Below are 20,114 nucleotides of genomic sequence, written 5' to 3' on the forward strand. Positions count from 1 at the left end.
ATCTTTTAGGCCGATTTAATACAAACTAATTTCACACTAGAATTTTAGCTTACTCTTTGTGGCCTTCATGCTGTTGCCACTGTTCCCGTCTATAGTATAGAAGCAAGTATTGAACCCGAACAACTCCACAACCTTGTGCTCATTTACGCCTGCGACCTCATCTCACTGCATTGCCTCTCCTGTGTCATGTGATTGCTTTGAGTGGATGCAAACTACAACATTTTGTGAACTGTAATTTTATCTATATGCATCATAGACTGTACAAGAAGATGGATGAAATGACAGAAAAGTGAAGCCAAAGTGTCTCTTTCGCCACCAGGTGGCTGGCTGCAGTATAGGTCAAATACCCCGCCTACCTCATGTTAGTGAATGGGACGTTTTAGGCAGTTCTTAGAATAGTTGATGTCATAAACACCGGGTGAACTATCATGATTGACAGCTGAGACTGACTTGACATTGGTTGGCCATCGTGGCTCCATCCTGTGACGTCTTCAGAGCAAAATGACAGCGTTCGATATTTTGGCTTCATTTCTGGATAGTCTGAGGAAGTGGAGACGCGACGTCCATCTATAAATACAGTCTATGATGTTTATCATAGTTTGATCCATCTTTATTTATTGATTTTCTTTACTGGAGGTGGAGCTAAACATTTCATGGTGAATCAGTCTTATTTCAACTCTGATGTTTAATAAGCTGAGTGAGTCTTGTGGTTTGCATCCATCTTGCTGTGCCTAAAACAGTGATGTGCTTCACCCGCATGTATTTACACCATCCATTCTCCCTCCCTCTCCTCCTCTCTTCCTTTCTCTTTCTCTCCCCTTCTCTCTTTCTCTCTCTCCCCCCTCCCTACCCACCTCTCCCTCTCTTGCAGATTGTGATGTCAAACTCCTGGGTGCCGGGGTCACTCTTAAAACAAACAAAAACAATTTGCAATCCCGCGTGTTGTTGCTGTTTTCTACTCGTTCAAAACAGCATTAAACACTTTGTAAGAAAGTGCATATATTTTTATTTTGTAAGCAAAGTAAGGAAGGAAAAGAAAAAAAAAATCTGTCTGATAACGGCAGCCATGTTGGTAACACAGAGCATCTCAAGGGAAAATGTATTTTCTTACACTTCTTGCAACAGATGACTGATATTTTGTTTATGTCCGAGGCAAAACTAGTTTGCTACTCTCTTTCTTGAGATTCAGTTTTTGAAAAAAAGAGACAAAACTCTTCATTTTTATTGTGAAATCTGACTTTAGTTCCCCCATACACACGCATAACTTATCTTTTAATTTGACAGAACATTTGTTTATTGTATTTGGTCACAATGTGCTATAGAAGAACATTTTACCTCATTTCTTAGCTGAGACGTTTTAAAAGAATCATGCAACCTTTGCTAGTTTCTTTTTATTGGCTGTACCCATGTATAATGTTATTTTATGTGCATATAATTTCTTTTTGTGACGAACTATTTCTACGTTCTAAAGGAAGTCATTCTAGGACCTGTATAAAAATAGATTGGAGAAAATGTAGTTTAGCTTTCCTGTTCTAAATATGGCGAGTTTAACAGTCTCCAGGTTTTAAAAGAAATTAATTGTATATACAAGACATTGCATCATACACTTCAACAGCAATCCACCAACATGGCTGCTTGGTCTCTGTCAAAGTGTCTGACCCACTGGCATCCAATACATGTTTATTGTTTTGTTTGTTTTCTTTTGTATTTCTCTTAGTGCATATTTTTGTCATATTGTAAAGCTTTTAATAAAAAAAGAAACAAAGAAGTTTTCCAACAGTTTCTTCCTGCTCTCTTTGCCCGTCTCTGTAGGTCTCATAACAACAAACTACAATCAGCAGCCTCTTAGCTCCCTCCTAAACAAACAAAAACAAAAAACAAGTGTCAGAAAGACTTGTGAAAGAGGCTTGTGGTTCCCTCTGAATGATTAAGCCCTGTGGTCCTGGTCAGGCTGCACTCGAACTTGAGGGGGCACCCCTCAGCTGAAAACCAGCTTGCAGTGGTGTCACAGAGCCCGGCCTCCAACACCTCCATTGGTTTGCTGATGGGGGAAGAAGTGACTTCAAAAGCACCCAAAAGCATCAGTGGGACAGAAAGACAAAGACGCCCCACCTTCAGACCAGGGACAGGGCGTCCACAGACTGTTTGGCAGCTGGTTTCCTCCCAGCCAGCAGCTCCTACCAGTGCAGCCCCTCCACGAGAAGAGCGATCCAGATGGAAGTAGCAGGACGGGAGTTTAAACTGTCAAGTTGTCCCGTTGGATGATCACATGGCAGCAGCGCACTCTGAAAGAGCTGGGTTTAATCTGTAGCTGCTCACTATCTTTGCTTTGTTCTTCCCACTCAGAGGTTTAACTTAAACTACATCCTGTTGCATTTTCACGATACAAACGTTTAAGCTTCGACATGTCGAGAAATGCCCTGATTGTGCTTTACATGAAGCTAAATATGCAGGACCTGCAGGTTTCACGTCCACCTACAGACTTCATGTCTGGCAGCAGAATCTTCTTTTTCTGGATTATTTGTCTGTCAGTTTTCGGGTTCAGTTAATTAATCCAGAAACGCAGTGTCACCTTCCATGTTTCAAACCTAACTCCACTGCACCCTGCTATTTTAACCACATCTCTAGAATCGCCTCAGGTGTGTCACCCTGTTTGAAGCGTGAACCAGCCACAGAGAATCTGAGTATGTCTGTCAGTGGTGCAACTCATTAACTGTACATTCCCTGTCAGAGTAGCCTGGTGCTGGGATGCTCCATTTGACATAGAAGCTAAAGTGAAAACTAAAAGTCAAAGAGATTATTTTTTCAGTCAGATTAACATTGTAATAATAAGTCATTTAAGAGTTTTTTATTTTGTTTTAAGGCTGTGTTCCCTTCACCTTAATTCCCAGAGGGAAACACCCAGAACAGGCTGTCCCACCCACTGCATCCCACCCCTCCTCTGATTTGTTCAAATTTGGTGCTTTTTCCGAAGTGCAAGTGAAGAATGGTAACTGGTTCTGAGCTCCTGGAGGAGAAGCAACTGTTAGGCCTTCAGGGGAAGGTGAAGCTAGTACAAGGCTTAACTAACCCACACGTACTGTACGTCCATTCACACACACTCGGTGTCTCCTGAAAGATCCCCGTCTGTTTCCATCGGTGGCTGAGTCTGTAAGTCTCCCTGCCCCTTATCTATCAGCTGCCTCTTCCAGCATATTTCATTGAAGCTGACAGGTTGGCTCACAGACGTCTCTAAACTCGCCCTCAAAGCATTGGTTAAGTAATTGGATAATGGACTTTTCCACTCAGCATCAACTCAGTTATGTTGCGGTTTGTGGCAGCATGTCTGGGAGTCAACTTTGAGTGGGGGGGCTGGGGCGTCTTTGTACCGCAGGGGTTTGTATGAAAATTTTATAGCTCAAATTTTTAGCATATTTGGGAACATTTTTGTAATGTGTGATTCAAATTTTTTTGTAGGAAGGGAGCAGTCGTACAACGGCTACAGTTGATGTTTAAAAAAAATTCAAATGAGGAAAACATTTCAGTCTCAATCAGGAAGTCTTTTTATTTTTGTGTGGACAAGAGTTCAGAGGTAATGTAGCGTCTGTGTTCGTTTTCTGTGTTTCTCTTTCACACAAATGTCTGTCACTTTGTAATCTGATGATGATGTGTTTCATCCACTGTTTGTAATCTCTATTGTACATTATTGCTGTCCAAATATGTAGAGATTAAAGATTTTTAGCACTAGAAACTTTTATTTTTCACTTTTCGAACCAGCAACTAAGCCCGTCAGTATATTTTAACTATTTTTTTCTCTTTAATTGAAGTGAACTCTACATTTAGGTGAAATTGCCCTTTACATTAAAAGTGCTGCATATTGTGAGCATAAAGGTTTTGAATGGGATAGAGTGACACAGTAACTCTAGAGGTTTTCGTTGTTTTTAAGAAACCAACCAGTTCAGCATAACTTCTATATTGACGTTGCATCTCTTGTATTATTTATTCATATCAATGAAAAATTCACAGTTTTTTGTGGAAGGGGGAGGGTGGGGGGTCATGTTGAGGCATCGAAACTGCAGATAAAGTACTCTATGTTTTTAACCGATTGTGGCAACTCTGAAGAGATTCTCTTTTGTACTTGATAGGACATTTCATCCTGGATAAAGTTATGTTTTTGACACCAGTTTTCTAAAGAGTTGTGTTTTCTTTGAGTGGCTGTGCTTGGACACACCAGAGTTACAGTTTCTTGTTCCTCATCATACAAGGCTATGTGTATTACTGTGCACCATATTATACAACTCCTGCATTCTCACGTTATAAGTAAACTTACAGTATAAACAAGAGCACATGTCATAGAGGGCTTCATGCCAAATGGAAACTAATCTCATCTCATCTAAGAACTTTAAAAAGTTATCTGAGTTTTGACCCTGCAGAATTGGACTTTGAATTTAAAGAGAAGCTGATACAGAAATCAACATCAGTGTCACAAGACATTTTAGATGACCTGGTTAAAACTTTAGCAGCAGCATTGTGGAATAAATATAAAACGTTCAGGGACGTTTTGTAAAGGCTGGAAAAGAGGGAGTTCAACTGAATCCAGCCATGAGTTTAGTTACCACACAGTGTGAATGAAGCATTTTACGCGTTGGTCAAGAGTCCACAGTGACACTGAGATTTCAGGGGCAGAAGTAAGACTTACTTTAAAAGATAATATGCTCTCTATTTGTGGAATTTAAAGCAGATTTGAAATTGAGTCTTATCTGCAGAGCAGTGAGAGGAGGCACGTAAAAAGTTTCATGTCAACTGTTTCAATGTTCTGTAATAAAAGACTCAAGGACTCAAATTGCCCTGAAAATAATGTATCTGCCCAAGAAGAGGCTTCTCTGAGGCAAACTGAATAGGACCCAGAACATAACCTTGGGGCACACCACAATACACACTAAATGGCATCTTGATTGTTTTGATAGTAACAGTCCATATTACTTTACATAATGTAAAGGTAAATATGTTGATATCAAAGATTAGTCTGATATTTGTGTTTAGTTTATTGTTGTATTTTCTTTCATTTTAATTCTTAATTTATTTTGAGATTATTTGTAAAACTGAAGACAAGGTGCTGCCCATGGCCCCGTACCTTCAGGGGCCCAAAGACGACAGGTTCACCACGAGGCTCCACCTTGTAAAAAGGGGCTCTGTATTAAATTCACTATATTATTATACTAAATATATGTATCTTTATTCAAGTTTACCTATACCTGAATTATGCGCTAATACATACACAATGCACAGGGAGTAGATGGGGAATTAAGTTAAAAGTTTCTCTCGTCTGTTTGTCAACACAAGCTTTCAGAGAAAAGAGCTTTGAGGTGGCATCTGTTCACAGGCACTGAAGGACAAGGTCGTGACCCCCATGTAAATTCATTCAAACTCTCCCTGTGATCAAATTACCATCATGACACAGGAGAGCCACCCCTGAGGTTGACCTTTGTCTCTCCTCCCACACCATTCTTCCCCACCACCCCTTCCCAACTCTCTGCTCAAAACCGCTAAATGAATCCAGAGGCTGCACATGGTCGCTGCGAGCGCCGTGGATGACCACAAGAACCCAAAGTGGTGTCAGTCCACCACCCCTGTCTCTTTCTCCCACCGCCTACTTGTGGCTTGAGGGCTATAACACAGGAAACAACACTGAGATGTTCCCACCTCCCCCCTCGTCTCTCCCCTCTTTCTTCCCTCTCACCCTCCTACTTTGCATCCTCCAGGATGAGGAATGTCCTCCCGCTGCGATAGTAGCCAAGATGTGGAGCGAGCTCCTGTTTCCTGCCCGCCTGCATCTGTTCCCTCCAGCGCTGATCCCAGATAGAGGCTTCGTCGAGCCTGGGAACTGACCGACTCCAGCTGACAGACGGACAGAGGGGGAGAGAAAGAGGCCTCAGCCCTGCCTGCCTCACCCTCCCAGTTCCTAAGTCGGCCTCTCTTCCTGGAGGCCCGATGGAGACCATGGCTGTTAAACTCTAATTAGAGTGTCTTACTTATCATGAAATCACTGGTAATGATTATAAGGGTCAGTGGGTAGAATGTGAGTGGAGGGTTGGTTAAAAGACAAATACATCTCTCATGGGGTCGTAGAAAACAAATACACATTTTTATTGGGTTTGTGTATTGAGAAACAATTGAAGCATTCAGTGCAAATATTTTTCCTTTCATAAGAAGCACAAGCTCAGCGTCGTTCTACAATCAAGATTTCTGATTAAATAAGAGGCTTCCTCTGCTTCAGACAGAAAGACCCAACATCCCCTCTCCTGCCTGAATCCCCATCCTGTGCCATTTCTACATAACCCTCTTTATTCCTCCTCCATGTTGTTGCTGCCCTCCTCTTTCCTCTGATCTTGCCTGAATACTTTAAATGCCGCCTCTGAGCTGCTCCAGCCATCCCCAAAGGACCATGTGTTTGTGTGTAAGCAAGAAAACAAGAGCAAAATCCCAAAGAGGAGCTGTGATGGAGGCACTTTTCTGCGTCATGGGTCCAGGTGCGGTGAGGATCAGATTCCTGCGATTAGACTTATGGCTTAGTCCCTACAACAACACGCTCCTTCCTCATTCAGCGTGGGCTTGTTTGATGTCCCCGTCTACCTCGGGTAGACATTTCATCGTGGACACATAATTAAAGTTAGAAAAATAAGCCGCTCTCATGACAAGCAAAGGTCCTGTGCTCTCTCTCCCTTTTCCTCCTCCTCCACTGGGGTTGGTTGTTGCTTTTTTAAGGCCTTTCAATCCCTCCCTTTGGTCATTGTAACAATAATAGTCCCTTTCCTGTTTACCAATAACAACCACAGGGACGACATGCACAGGGTTGGGTGTTACAAAACAATACTATTCAGTGCAATACAACACAATGCATTCATATCAATGAAGAAGCATCATACATTAGTTAAAGGGATCGGTGAGATTTAAAGGTCGTGTGACGAGAACCAAGGTTCCGACATTTACTAAAATGGTAAAAGTGAGCATCTGTAAGTTTTGAAAATCCAACATGTTTGTCTGGGAAATAATTGTTGCAATGATCATGTATGTGTTCGTTTGTGTGATGGCTCTGATGTGATCTTTCTTTTCAATTCTCAGGACAAACACTGGATTGTTACACAGATGAATAAAATAAAATAAAACAATATTGAAAAAGAAAAACATACCTCAGTCTCTCAAAACATTCTGTTACTTTATGGTACATTAGAGCAGTCCTTATGAAAGTAAATCCATGCCTTCTGCAAAACGTCCTCTCTCTTGCACAACACTTAGGGGCTAGTTACGATCAGTTCGTGTAAGCTGCAGTGTCTCTTCCCCTGCAGCAGGGGGCGATTGTCTCTTTGTTTTGTTCACCTACACTTGGTGCGGGTGGCCTCCAGGGCTTTCTGGTGTCTCCGCTTGTTGAATCTCTTGATGTAGTTGTTGCTCCGCAGGAGGCCGTCACCGGGCTTCAGTTTTCCCCCCAGCAGGTTCAGGAGGTCACTGGGAAGGTGGCGCCTCCTGTGGTAGATCTGCCCCATTACAATGTATCTGGTCCCTGTGGAGCGAGCAGATGGAATGTTATAGTACCAGGGAAAAGAGCACAATCTGTTTTTTGTGTTTCCACTGATAGACTCTATATAAAGAGCATGTCATTAAGAGCAGGAGTCTGGGCAGTAGTGATCCGGGGATGGAGCAGTGGTATCAAGATCTCACCAGTATGCCCATTCCACCAAGTGTTTTGGCATTTGAACCAACATAAGTGTGATAGGAACTACTTAAAATGACAGATACTGTATTTGAGAAAAAGTTACTTGATGTGTACTTGGACTTTCGACCCTGGGCCCACTAACATGGAGGAGGAGGGTTTATGACCTATACTTTATCCAGCCAGCCACCGGGGGGGGGTTTGGCTTCACATTTGAGGAGCCTTCATGTTGTCCATGTTTAGTTACAGTCTATGGTTCCACTACACAAGTAGTTGTTGCTGCTGCTGTTGGTCTCATAAAAGGAGGCCTAGATGGGAAGTTCTAAGAGATTTCTTGGTCTCAAGGAATGTACCTTACAAACTTAATAAACGTAATAGTAAAAAATAATAACAATAATATGCTTAATAAACATGATTTAGCAAACTGTCGTGTCCAATAACATGTCACTTTCATCTTAAATCAGGTCATGAAAAACATCCGTAAACAGGCCCAATTAATGAAACATTGATAAAATAAAAACAATTAAAGATAGTATTAATTATTTATCAAGTATCATGAAAGGGTGTTTTTATTTCTAAACTTTATTTAATATAAGTAAAAGTTTCCCTACTGGTCATGAGAACTCTACTTGCACATTAAGGCCACCCTCGACCGCTGATCTTCAGTTTTGTAGCCGTCTATGTTGCTACACTCACCGAGTTTGATATCGGGGCAGGGTTTGCTGCACTTGAACGTGTCCAGGACCAGCAGGCGAACTTTGAAGAAGAAGCTGTCCGGGGACACGTAGAGACGACTCATCTTGTAGAAACCGTCGCTGCTCACCATCAGTGTGATGAGCCATATTCCTTTACGCAGCACCTCAATGTCATGAACTATCCCGTTCACAGCTGTTTGAGGGACAGGGAAAAACAAACGGCAGAAACCTTCAGGACTCTGGGGTTGAAGGAACAGTGTAAAATTCTGTGATCAACATTTGCACAGGAAATGCGCTTATTCCCTTTCAAACTGGGAGTTGAAAGGGAAGATTATTGCCACTTTCACACCAGTACAGTAAATAGGTGTCTCTCATCGGATACATACCAAACTCACTGTAACAGTAATACTCTTTCTCGTCCTTCTCCTTCCTGCACTCGCTCATGCAGAAGGCGTCATGTGTGAAGTCAGACTCTGCAGAGGGGAAGACAAGCAGAGGACAGGATGGAGGGATGAGGATGAGACCAAGAAGAAATAAAAAAGTACAGCAGGAGAGTGACGGCCTGTGCGGAGCCAGACCCTCATTTGAGCGTCATTAGAAACGACAGGGTTGTCATTACAGAACCCAGACGTCCCGCTCCGCAGCAGAGGCCTGGAGGAGGTGGTATGTGAGATGGGATCACATGGGTCTTACACATTTCATCTTAAGCACAATATCAGAACAGTCTCGCTCGCTGTGCCTCAGTGTCGTTCGGCCTCTCGCTCCCAGAAGGGCTGCACACACAGCGACACACTGACAGATTTGAGGGCAGTGGTTGTAATTAGTGGCAGGAGGACGTTTGGATGGGGGAGAAACCCGCACCGTCATTATAGCATTACAGCTCTTTAGCTTGTGTGCAAACTCTGTGAACTCCATATGTGTGCTGATATGTATGAAGTCACTGTATGAGAAGCGGTTAAGGGGCTATCTCTTACGCATAAATACTCTGATATTTAGCATCAAAGATTTTTCCCAGCTGGATAAACTCTTACATCATTTCAATCATTCTGAAATATGATGTTATCCCAAAAGGGAGCGTCAAAAGATGACACTGCTCATGACTAAAGACACAGGTCAGAGGTCAGGACCCAACAAATCCTGCTGTACCTCGCCTCAGGATGTCGAACTGGTACAGCAGGCTGGAGGAGCGCCGGTTGAAGACGACAGGCGGGCGGCTGTTGTTCCGGGCCGCTGCACTGATACCTGACTGATACAGACTGGACTTGCCCGGCCGGTTCTCCTCTGGGTCCAGCCGTCGGTTGGGGTGCTCTCTCCGTGGAGACGGAGCGGGTTGCTGAGGCTGGGCCTGGGGCTGGGTGTGCAGGGGCGGACCCCTGGGCCTGGAGTTGGGGTGTCCCTCTGGTTCACTGTGCTGTGGAGGGCTGATGTGAGACTGGGCGTCCTGGCTGCTCTTCTGCACGGTGCGGTTGGTGGCAGCAGCAGCAGCAGCAACAGCAGCTGTGGCTCCTGTCTGCAGGGTTTTTGGGAGCAGGCCGGTTACTTCGCCCCTGGCTTTCTCGCTGTTGTGCTCCAGCAGACGATCATTCTTGGGGCCCTTCTTGCTCTTGTTGTGGGGAGTGTGGTGGCGAGGTATGGGGGCCAGGTCGCTGTGCTTGGGCCACATAGCTGGAGGCAGAGGGTGGAGGGCGAACTTGGACTCCACAGTCTTGCTGTTCTTCTCCAGGAGCTCGTTGATGGGCAGGGAGGACTCTTTGACCAGCATCCGACTCTGGTTGCTCAGAGCTGGATCCACAAAGCTGCTCTGACCCTTCTCTATCAGGGTGTAGAGCTCTGAGGTTTGAACAGAGAAACAAAACATGCAGTCAGCTTACACAGTTTGTTCTGGTACAGTTATTTAAAGTGCACAATAACCATGGAGCTTCTTTAAAAACATACTTTAGATTCAACAATTAAGTATGACAGAAATTTTGTTATTAGAGGTTAAGCACAATTTTATTTAACATGTTATAAATTGACAAAGAACTGGACACATTCCTCAGTATGACATTCATTGGCCTAGTGTGTGTGTGTGTGTGTGTGTGTGTGTTATTCCAATCAAGTGTGACTTGATATGAATCAAATATAGTCATATATCATCAAAAAACTTCCAATCCATCAAAATTATGAGATAATATTAATATTTGGGGTCTCATCTTATTTCATGGTAATTTAAAAAACACAGTTAAACTTCTCAGTATGACCTAAGATTTCTTCACCTATTTTCTATGCTTTTTAGAGAAACTTTTGAATAAAAATAAAATAATATCTATTTCGATCAATGCCATGCAAGAGTTAGATCCACGATAAGGAAACAATCGGGTTTAAAAGCAAACAGTAAACTATAACAGTGTAGAATACTGTAATGAAACATATTAGGTTGGATCATTAATAAATCTTAATGACAACAACCATAAATCAACAAGTTTGTGTAGCTATAAGAAAATATAAGACAATATAAAAGTGTCTGTATAAATCCCTACTCTGAAAGAATCTACACTCACCATTAACAGTATGCTCCTCTGTGTGGTAGAGAGGAATCCCTAGAAACAAGAGAAACAAAATAGTCCCCGTCATCGTGGATGTTCAGTGTGGACACACTCGCAGGTCTGCTGCAGAGCTGGGATTCCTGGGATTTTTATATGGCCCTCTCCACCATGAGAAGGGAAAAGGAGGCGGTGGGACGTCCCAGATACAGAAACAAGCACAGTGACACTCCTTTCATTCATAAACGCTTGTTTACAATATAAGAGGAGAAATGTGACTCCCTGCACAGACTCCTGTTCACTGAGTAGGATTTCTTTTGTAATGGTAAACTAGGTTTAACCGCTGATATCTGATGACAAAAGATTCTTCGGAATTACGCTTTACTTGCTTTTTGTTTTATTTTTTATTTTATTTTATATAAATATATATATACATTTTTTTGTGGATTATATAATATACAACTGCACTACTCCAGGTTGTTATCCTGCCTTCATTGTTGATGGGTGAGAATGTTTTACGAAATGTATTTACATACATTATTCTTTACTGCCCTCTGGTGGGTCAATGCAGACACTAAGATTGGTAGGGAATACGTATTAACAACAACAATAATAATACTTATCAGAGGAAGAAGACACAATATCTAAAACGACAGAAATCCACGTTTATTAAATTTTTTATTAAATTATTTTTCTGTTTAAGAATATATAGATAACTATAAAATAAATATTTTACATGGAAGGGTGAGGCGGACAGACAATGACGTCTAGTTTCTACATGATTAATATGAACATTTTCACAAATTTCACAAAATTAGAAAGTATAACTTGAATTTTATAAATGTCCCCATTTTCTGTTCTTTGTCACATTAACTGCACGAGTATACAATACAACAGTCTGTAAACAAGGAAGTATATAACAAGTAGAACGGATTATTAGAATTGTATGGTGAACAGCATAGTGAGATGAGATTTATGTATTCATAGATTTTTTGTTTTGTAAATTGCCTCAGTTATTCTAATGTTTAGATCTTCTTCATATTTTAATTCATAGCCACATATGCAGTTTTCATTTGATCTTTGTTCTGATAGTGACACCACATCATGTGATGTTCCTTACATGGATGAGCTCATGTCTTCCACGACTGATCCAACTGTTAGGCAGCACTTTATTTTCTCTTATTTACCCCATTAGTTTTGAAATGAGCATTTTCATTTAAAGAGAGGGAAACATGCACGATTAGATTATATTTGTCCTGATTTAAAACTGATCGATGGAACTAGTGTTGCAATATTTATAGAATAGAAGAAAAAGTAAATAACTACTGGTAAAGCAATTATGGAAGGAAAACTAGGAACTAGGAACTCATGACACTGACATTACAAGACTGCTGGGAGGAAGCAGGGAAACCTCAACTTTGCATAGATCAACATTAATATCTGTTAATAAAATGTTTCCATATAACAGCTGTAGAATTAAACAAGAACAGTACAAGAATGGATTTACATGAGTCATAGTAAAGGTAAATAGAGAAAAGTGTGACAAACCAGGAAATGCACTGAATAGATTATTAAATTATATTATTTATTTTTGCAAGTTTAATTGTATTGTTGATGCCCAAAACATGTATTTATTTGTACTCTGCTTAGCTGACTTTCTTACAATAGTAATGGAATACGTAAATATATGTATAGCTTCGTGTGGTGGGCAGGACAGTGTGTTGCTGTATGAAGCCTGAAAAGGAAAGTAAACACGACCCAGATGGGACTCGAACCCACAATCCCCAGCTCCGGAGGCTGATGCCTTATCCATTAGGCCACTGGGTCATCACGTCGCCATTCCATAGAAACAACCTTCTTTAAAATGATTAAAAACATTTTCGTTGTCTGGAATATTGTTGTTTACGGTGTAAATACACGTTAAAACACGTTTTCTCACGCTGAAATAGCACGAGCGTTCATCTCGCGATACTCACCGTTGTTGCCTTTGACAACGGTTAAAGACGTGTTTTTTTTACCCTGGGTAAGAGGGCGGGAGCTTGTGGCCAACGGACCAATTGTGAGTCAGAACAAATAGGGCGGTACATGTTTGTGACGTCAGTTCTTTAGTAAAAAAAAAACGACACGAGAGATCGATAAGCTGAGGACGTCGTTCCCGCTCTGCGTCTAAATGTCCATTTGAAACCAGTGTCTTACCATTTGAACTCTGTAAGTTGTTGTTTTTGATCATGATTGGAACGTGTGTTGTTATTTTCATGGTTTCCAGCGGGGTCTCGGGGCGTTGGGTTACCGGGCAGGCTGTGTGCGCGCTGGGCCACATGGCGTTAGATAAGAGGCTTCACGGGATAATTCACCGCCTCTTAGCTTGTCTAAGCTAGTAAACGTTGCTCTGTGTACGTCCGTCTAGTTTTTTACCGTGAAGTAAAGAGCTGCCGTCTTTCCACAGGGAACGTGTACAGCGTGTGCCTTGCTCATCGGTCAGGAATGTCAGCTGTCGGCGACAGCGGAGCTCGACTCACCCAGTTCAAAAACAAAGGGAAAGATGCCTCCGTAAGTCATCGCAAACTGCACGCGTTTATCAAATAATTGTCCGCCATGTTGTTTTTTTTCCTTTTCTATACGTTCGCTTTTCCTTTCCCTTTTCTATGCACCAATACATGTGTTGGTGTCGACGTTTTTTTTATTCAGGAGCTCAGGCGCAGGAGAGTGGAAGTGAACGTGGATCTCCGCAAAGCAAAGAAGGATGATCAGATCTTCAAGAGGAGGAACGTCCTCAGTCTTGAGGACGAGCCCACCTCCCCTATGCAGGAGAGGGATCCTAATGCTCAGGTATGTACAGCCCGTGGTAGACCCCCCGGATCTGATCCACTGTGCCGGTCATGGTTTGGCGGGATACAGTAAAAAAAAAAAATAATGTAGCCGGTTTCCATGTGTTTTCCATTCTGAGATATTTGATTGTTCCCTCACCAGCTGTCTGAACCTTAGGCTAATAATAGAGAGGCCAGTGAGCATTGTTTGCACACAGTGGGCAAAGGTCGATGAGGAACTTGAGGAACATTAAAGTGTATACCTGATGGAAAACAATGTGATGGTTATTCCTCTCCATTACTTCTCTGCTGATTAACTCTCACTGACTGTGAACATGCGTTTATTAACTTGTCATTGTGCTGGGTCGATATCACAGTAAATGTCACATTATTGTTTGTTCTCAGTGAAGGTTGTGGTTTTGACCTCATCTTTATGAGCAGAGAATGAAAAACGCTTGATAACCATCAACCCATTTTATTAATCTGTAGTATAACAATTATATGTTATACCTCCTCACTGTGCTTACATGTTGCTATTGATCAAAATTATATTGTGATGTTATTTTACTAACTAATCTTACTAAAATGTGTTTTAGCACGTTAGTATCATCTGTACATTAACCATATGTCATATCATATTAATTCACATGTTGTTTTGCCTATCTCAATATAACATTAGTCTGTAGTGAAAGGTGTATATTATGTAGATATATGAATATTGAATTACCCAGTGATTACCCATAGTCTCTGTAGATTTCCCCCCCGAGCTGTTGATTTGCATTTTCTTGATCCTGTGTGCCCCACCTTACCATGTTGCACGTTATTTTTAACTACAGTTTGACCCAGGTTTACTATTGCCAGAGAAGTTATCCTCTTCTGTTTCCACAGCCGCAGCAGGACTGGTCTGTGGAGGAGCTTGTAGAAGGTGTGAACAGCCAGAGCCTAGAGCATCAGCTGCAGGCCACACAGGCAGCCAGGTGAGATCTGTTTGAATTATACTTTGCGCCATTATATATTATTATTGTTTTGCTTCGTAACATAAATAAAACGTATAATACATTACCTCATTGGTGAACATGATTAATGCCCGAGTTGTGTCAGGTAGATTTTCATTGGCAATGTTGGTAAAACAACAATTCCCATGATCCCACGCTGCCTCATGACATCATTAAACTTGGCCTTTTGTTATGGTTTTGATTGGGAGACCCCATCATCAGAAGTTATAAATTGTACGTTTAAGTAGGAAATCAATTTGTCTGTTCCCAAACCTCTGAAACATTGTATGCCTTGAAATGCCCTCCAGCTAGAGATTACTTTAACTACATTTAACAATGCTATGTCTTCCCTTGATTAACCCCCTGAACTGTGTTTTGTCTTTCCCTCTGATGTATAGAAAACTCCTCTCCAGAGAAAAGGGCCCACCTATTGACACCATAATAGCAGCTGGCCTCATCCCAAGGTTTGTTAGTTTTCTGGCATTGTCTGAATGCCCTCCCATCCAGTTTGAGGCAGCTTGGGCTCTGACCAACATCGCCTCAGGTACATCAGACCAGACCACCGCTGTGGTGGAAGGAGGGGCCATCCCTGCCTTCATCAGCCTGGTGACATCACCCCAACTGCACTTAAGTGAACAGGCCATTTGGGCCCTGGGTAACATTGCAGGTATGTAGGCTGTCTCTTTTTGGTTGACAGATTAATTTGCTCCACCTGTTGGCCCATTTTTACATAGTGCACTGTTCATTTAATTTACTCTGATATTTGTGATTTGAGGGTCTTTATTTTTAAGCTGCCTTTTATTTGTTTGGAGGTGCTGTTCATCTCCACATGTTGAATTAATTGTGTGTTGTTGACAAACTGAGTTCACTACCCAAAGGTGATTTATGTGAGATGGAATTTTTGTATTTCAGAGCATGAACTTGTTTGATAGTTTTTTTTGATACAGAAGGTTCTTTAAACAAAGGGATAACTTTGAAAAGATCTGTAAAGTAATGTAGCCTTCATGGTGACCACTTACCTAATCCTAATTATTTTCATGATAAACATTTTCTGGTAAGGTCATTTTTCTGTGTTGTAATCACACTGTTTACTAAAGATGACTGATGAATGTTTTCCATACTCAGGTGATGGATCAGCCTACAGAGACCTGGTGATCCAACATGGTGGAATCCAGCCGCTCCTGGACCTGCTGTCGGCCCCTGACCTGTCTGTTTTTCATGTGAGTTTTCATTTCTAACCATGGTGCTGGGTTTGAGCTGCACTTGTATTTTACATGGCACTACAGGCTTGTTAGGAGCTTGTACAGTATGTTCTATCCAGATACAACAGAGGTGTATTGCATGTTACTAACATGTCATCAAAGTCAGATATATGTTTTAGGTAGATTAGGAAGACGTTACTGTGTTACACTGGCTCTTAGATTTAATAATGATAACAGATGTGTTTGATGTTGACTGCGTTCTAGCCCCAACAGGGCTAACCACCCTGGCATGTGGTGTTAAGTTATGCACCTTTTAGCAATTTCATTCAGTGATTTGTACTCAGAAGCTCCTACTTTATGTAATAGATGGCCCTCTTCATAGAGATTGTTACTCTTAACAATTATCATGTTACGGCATGTTGATACTGCAAAATAACACATGACTCTTAACCCACCCTACCAGTATGGCTACCTGCGCAATGTCACCTGGACGCTGTCCAACCTGTGTCGGAACAAGGACCCAGCACCTCCTCTGATGGCAGTGCAACAGCTGCTTCCGGCCCTGGTGCGCCTCCTCCACCATAACGACAATGAGGTCCTGGCCGACACCTGCTGGGCAGTGTCCTATCTGACCGATGGCTCCAATGAGAGAATAGAGGTGGTTGTGCAGTCTGGGCTGGTGCCCCGGCTGGTGCAGCTTCTCACCTGCGAGGAGCTTTCCATCGTGGTACGTGGTGTTGAGATTTGTTCCACTTAAAAGTTCATTTTTGACATTTGATTTGCTTTTTTTATTCTGTTTCTGTCACTATAAGAGTTTGAATTAAAGTCTTAATGCACCTTAATGTACTAGCTTGTTTACTCAGGTCCAAAAGTTGTCATTTTACTGTATTTTCACAAAATATCATCTTTCTATCACTCTAGCCTCCTCTTTTGTGTCCATCCTCCTGTGTCCCTCACTTCAAACCTGCCTGATTCAGCCTTATCAATAATCTGAAGAAAACCACAACCATAATTATTTTATCTTAATATGAATTTAGCCCTATGAAGAGTTTGCACACAAGTTTTGGCTAAGTGTAATGCAGATTAATATTACAAAGACTCAAGTCATGTGTGCAAAGAGATATAAACCTGAAAAACAAGCTTGTTTTGTCATTGCTAGCATTGTGCCCTAGGAGAGGCAGGTCAAAAATAGATCTTTGTCATCACCATCGTCTCTCATACATATATTACTATATTGTGAATACCTAAAATTACTGACTGTCTTGTCTTTAATTTACTTCCCAGACTCCAGCGTTGCGGTCACTTGGCAACATTGTGACTGGGACGGATGAGCAGACCCAGTGTGTTCTGAACACAGGTGCCCTGGCAATGTTCCCCAGCCTGCTGCGTCACCAAAAGACCAACATCCAGAAGGAAGCGGCCTGGACAGTGTCCAACATCACGGCTGGCAAGGACACCCAGATCCAGGAGGTTGTCAACGCAGACCTGATGCCCATCCTGGTTGAGATCCTCCAACAGGTCAGAAGGCAGAAGAAGAAAAAAATATATATATTAAAACTGACCAGCACTGTCACTTATATTTCTCCAACTTTTCTCTGGCATGCTGCAGATGAAGCATAGTTTTATGAAGACATATTTTTTAGAGATATAAATGTATAATGGTGTCATAGTGTGTTTGTTCACAAAGTCTCATGTTGTAAATCTTTAGTGACCATCGTATATTTCTACATTTTGCTGTGGCCTAAAACATCAGATATATTTTCTGTTCAGGGAGACTTCAAGAGCCAGAAGGAGGCAGTGTGGGCTGTCAGTAATTACACCAGCGGTGGAACTTTGGAACAAGTGGCCTATCTCGTCCATTGCAATGTGCTGGGGCCTCTGCTCGACCTACTGACAGTCAAAGAATGCAAGATCATTTTGGTCATCCTGGATGCAATCTACAATATTTTAAAGGTATGTTACCTAGACTTTTAGTCCGGTTCTCAGCCATATTGCTCTGTGTGTTGGAGATGTTCACAGCAAATTTGTCTTAAAATGCTGCACTTAAGAGTCTGAGAATATTTTATGCGAAACCATTCGGCTCAGAGTATTTTGATATTTGAATGTAATAGGCAGCTTATAACAGTAACAAGTAATGTATCAGTAATATAAACTGATAAAAAAGGAATTGCGTAGTTTTCAGGTAGATTTTTACCAGCACAAAGAGAACCAAACAAAAAGCAAACTCACTCATTATCTACTCACCACTATGCCGATGGAGGGGTGTGTGAAGTGTTTGATTCCACAAAACACTTCTGGAGTCTCGGGGTACACTTTGTTAGAGCAGAATCCAATACAATGGAAGTCAATGGTGTCCTCTTCTTCAGACACAATAAAACAACAGAAAAAACCTAACATGCCTCCTTGGGTGAACTGTCCCTTTAGAGATGAAGTGATGCAGATTGATTGTTGACAGTCAGAATAAAATGTCTGTCACAGGTTCTCTTGTTGCGTGGAAACGGACTTATATTTTTTTCTTTTTTCCGCACAGATGGCACACAAAGCAGGTGACGGTGAGAAACTGTCCCTAATGGTCGAGGAGTTGGGTGGTTTGGACAAGATTGAAGCGCTGCAGTCCCACGACAACGAAGCTGTGTACAAGTCCTCTCTCAACATTATCGACCGATTTTTCTCTGAAGAGGTAAGTGTTACTGATTGGTGCCGCTTCAGACTAGCTGCACAGTAGTAGAAAATTAGACCTCTGTTGATCCGTAGAGATTTAATTATGAAGGCAACTTGAATTTAAAATTTTTAAAAGTTTAACTTTACCTATAAGTTTTGTCTGAAGACAAACTTATCTACCCACTCACGAGCAGTTGCTGGTGGTGGGGGCCATCCACCTTTGATTAGAAGGTTTTAACCTTTTCAACTAGAAGTGTTTTAACACTGCATCTACTTATGAGCCATGTTTAACCTATTAATGTAAAAACCTTTTTTTATAATTTTGGTAGTAAATGTGAAATTAGAACCACCTTTAGTCTATTTAATCAAAGAACAATCATATCATTTAGTTTACTGGTTTAAAAAACGAATTTAAATTGCAGTACTATCTCTATAATGACCACAGTGACTGCATATTATGTACTGAATTTTGCAAGGACTCGGTCAAGTGTGTTTGTATAGTTAGTTTCAATATGATATGAAACACTTCCGTCATCAGTCTGAGCAAACATTGAAAGAACTGAAAGACTGGCAGGAGAACAACTACATCTCTATGACTCATTCACAGATGAAATGACAACAGTCTTGGCAGAGGCAGCAGTTTGGCACAGCTTAACTGTCTGTTTACTCCTCTTCTGTTTAACTGTTGCCAAAGAATGAATGTGAGTTATTTTGTAGCATACAGTAGCATGAGCTAGTTGTTGGCTATTGTCACACAAAATGCTCATTGCAATCACTGACCCAAACTTATCAAAATACATCCCTTCTCTTACATTTATGATCTTCATTATAAAAAGAATCCCTGTTTTAGCTGAGAAAAATAGTCTGCAGAATCTGCCTTAATCCATGCCCATGATGCCATCCCCAAAACATGCTCAGGCTTGATTAATCCTCTCATGCTCCTCTCCTTCTGTCCCTCCTGTCTTTCAGAATGAAGATGATTCTGTGGTTCCCGAGGTGACAGAAGAAGGCTTTGCCTTCCAGGCCCCCGACGACCAAAGCACTTTTCAATTTTAACATCTCCACTTTGCTATTTGTAACATAAAAAGAAAATTTGTACCTTGTTTTTATTTTTGTATTTTTTTTTGTTGAAATGTCATCCTTGTACATGACAGTACAAGGACAAAATATCCTTCTTTGGATAAATGTTTGTAAATAAATTTTGTTAATGTATATGGTGGGGCTTTTTGTGTTTCAGACGTAAGCAGGATATGAACAGGGAAACATGTTTGATTTAGTTGGTGAAAAGATGTGTGGGGAAAAAACACAGTTCTATGTGGAAATGGGAGGAGATTCTGTGTCCATGTCACCACTAGGGGTCACTGTGATTATTCTCATTGCTTGTGAGTGTGGAACCTGCTGTTTTTGCAGTACAGGGAAACTGTTCTATTAGTGAAATCTACATTTGATGCAGGCACCTAATATCACAATAGCCGAATCTACATTATTTACCCTCGGGAAAAATACATTTTCTAGTGTTTCAAAATGCTGGATGAGTAAAAT

The 20,114-nt window shown here is 41.4% G+C and overlaps 3 protein-coding genes and 1 non-coding gene across 7 annotated transcripts in view; 2 read left to right on the forward strand and 2 right to left on the reverse strand.

Moving 5' to 3' along the window:
- Positions 1 to 4,167, forward strand: part of LOC118116125 (nucleosome-remodeling factor subunit BPTF-like) — a 45,972-nt gene extending 41,805 nt beyond the window's left edge. For all 4 annotated transcript variants that reach the window (XM_047341833.1, XM_047341834.1, XM_047341835.1 and 1 more), the window contains one exon: positions 1,813 to 4,167. In XM_047341833.1, coding sequence (XP_047197789.1) covers positions 1,813 to 1,849 — 37 coding nt within the window. In that variant the 3' untranslated portion in view covers positions 1,850 to 4,167. The remainder of the gene's footprint in view (positions 1 to 1,812) is intronic.
- Positions 4,168 to 6,094: 1,927 nt separating this feature from the next.
- On the reverse strand, positions 6,095 to 11,043 carry LOC118115197 (UPF0450 protein C17orf58 homolog). The gene is made up of 5 exons (XM_035166211.2): positions 10,926 to 11,043; positions 9,532 to 10,215; positions 8,772 to 8,858; positions 8,387 to 8,578; positions 6,095 to 7,540 (listed from the first exon to the last, which is right to left on the reverse strand). Exons 1-5 carry the CDS (start codon positions 10,996 to 10,998, stop codon positions 7,353 to 7,355), a joined length of 1,224 nt encoding a protein of 407 aa, XP_035022102.1. The 5' UTR covers positions 10,999 to 11,043; the 3' UTR covers positions 6,095 to 7,352.
- A 1,618-nt stretch (positions 11,044 to 12,661) lies between these two features.
- On the reverse strand, positions 12,662 to 12,734 carry trnar-ccg. Its single transcript has one exon. It is a non-coding gene; the product is annotated as a tRNA-Arg (tRNA).
- Positions 12,735 to 12,983: 249 nt separating this feature from the next.
- On the forward strand, positions 12,984 to 19,784 carry LOC118117669 (importin subunit alpha-1). Its single transcript, XM_035170101.1, has 11 exons — positions 12,984 to 13,115; positions 13,354 to 13,457; positions 13,596 to 13,736; positions 14,603 to 14,691; positions 15,108 to 15,376; positions 15,835 to 15,929; positions 16,375 to 16,638; positions 17,196 to 17,429; positions 17,682 to 17,864; positions 18,442 to 18,591; positions 19,542 to 19,784. The coding sequence occupies exons 2-11, from the start codon at positions 13,392 to 13,394 to the stop codon at positions 19,626 to 19,628; spliced, it is 1,578 nt and encodes a 525-aa protein (XP_035025992.1). The 5' UTR covers positions 12,984 to 13,115; positions 13,354 to 13,391; the 3' UTR covers positions 19,629 to 19,784.
- The last annotated feature ends 330 nt before the right edge of the window (positions 19,785 to 20,114 follow it).

Source organism: Hippoglossus stenolepis, chromosome 2 (assembly GCF_022539355.2).
Source record: "Hippoglossus stenolepis isolate QCI-W04-F060 chromosome 2, HSTE1.2, whole genome shotgun sequence".
In the NCBI taxonomy this organism is placed as follows: domain Eukaryota; kingdom Metazoa; phylum Chordata; class Actinopteri; order Pleuronectiformes; family Pleuronectidae; genus Hippoglossus; species Hippoglossus stenolepis.

What these genes read in the sequence shown, in the direction of transcription:
- LOC118117669 (XM_035170101.1), top strand. Translation starts at nt 13,392, where the DNA reads ATGTCAGCTGTCGGCGACAGCGGAGCTCGACTCACCCAGTTCAAAAAC. An exon ending in ACAAAGGGAAAGATGCCTCC is followed by an intron (nt 13,458 to 13,595) that starts GTAAGTCATCGC and finishes TTTTTTATTCAG; the next exon opens with GAGCTCAGGCGCAGGAGAGT. An exon ending in TGGTTGAGATCCTCCAACAG is followed by an intron (nt 17,430 to 17,681) that starts GTCAGAAGGCAG and finishes TTTTCTGTTCAG; the next exon opens with GGAGACTTCAAGAGCCAGAA.
- LOC118115197 (XM_035166211.2), bottom strand. Translation starts at nt 10,998, where the DNA reads ATGACGGGGACTATTTTGTTTCTCTTGTTTCTAGGGATTCCTCTCTAC. An exon ending in AGAGGAGCATACTGTTAATG is followed by an intron (nt 10,216 to 10,925) that starts GTGAGTGTAGAT and finishes TTCAAACCTCAG; the next exon opens with AGCTCTACACCCTGATAGAG. An exon ending in TTACTGTTACAGTGAGTTTG is followed by an intron (nt 8,579 to 8,771) that starts GTATGTATCCGA and finishes TCCCTCAAACAG; the next exon opens with CTGTGAACGGGATAGTTCAT.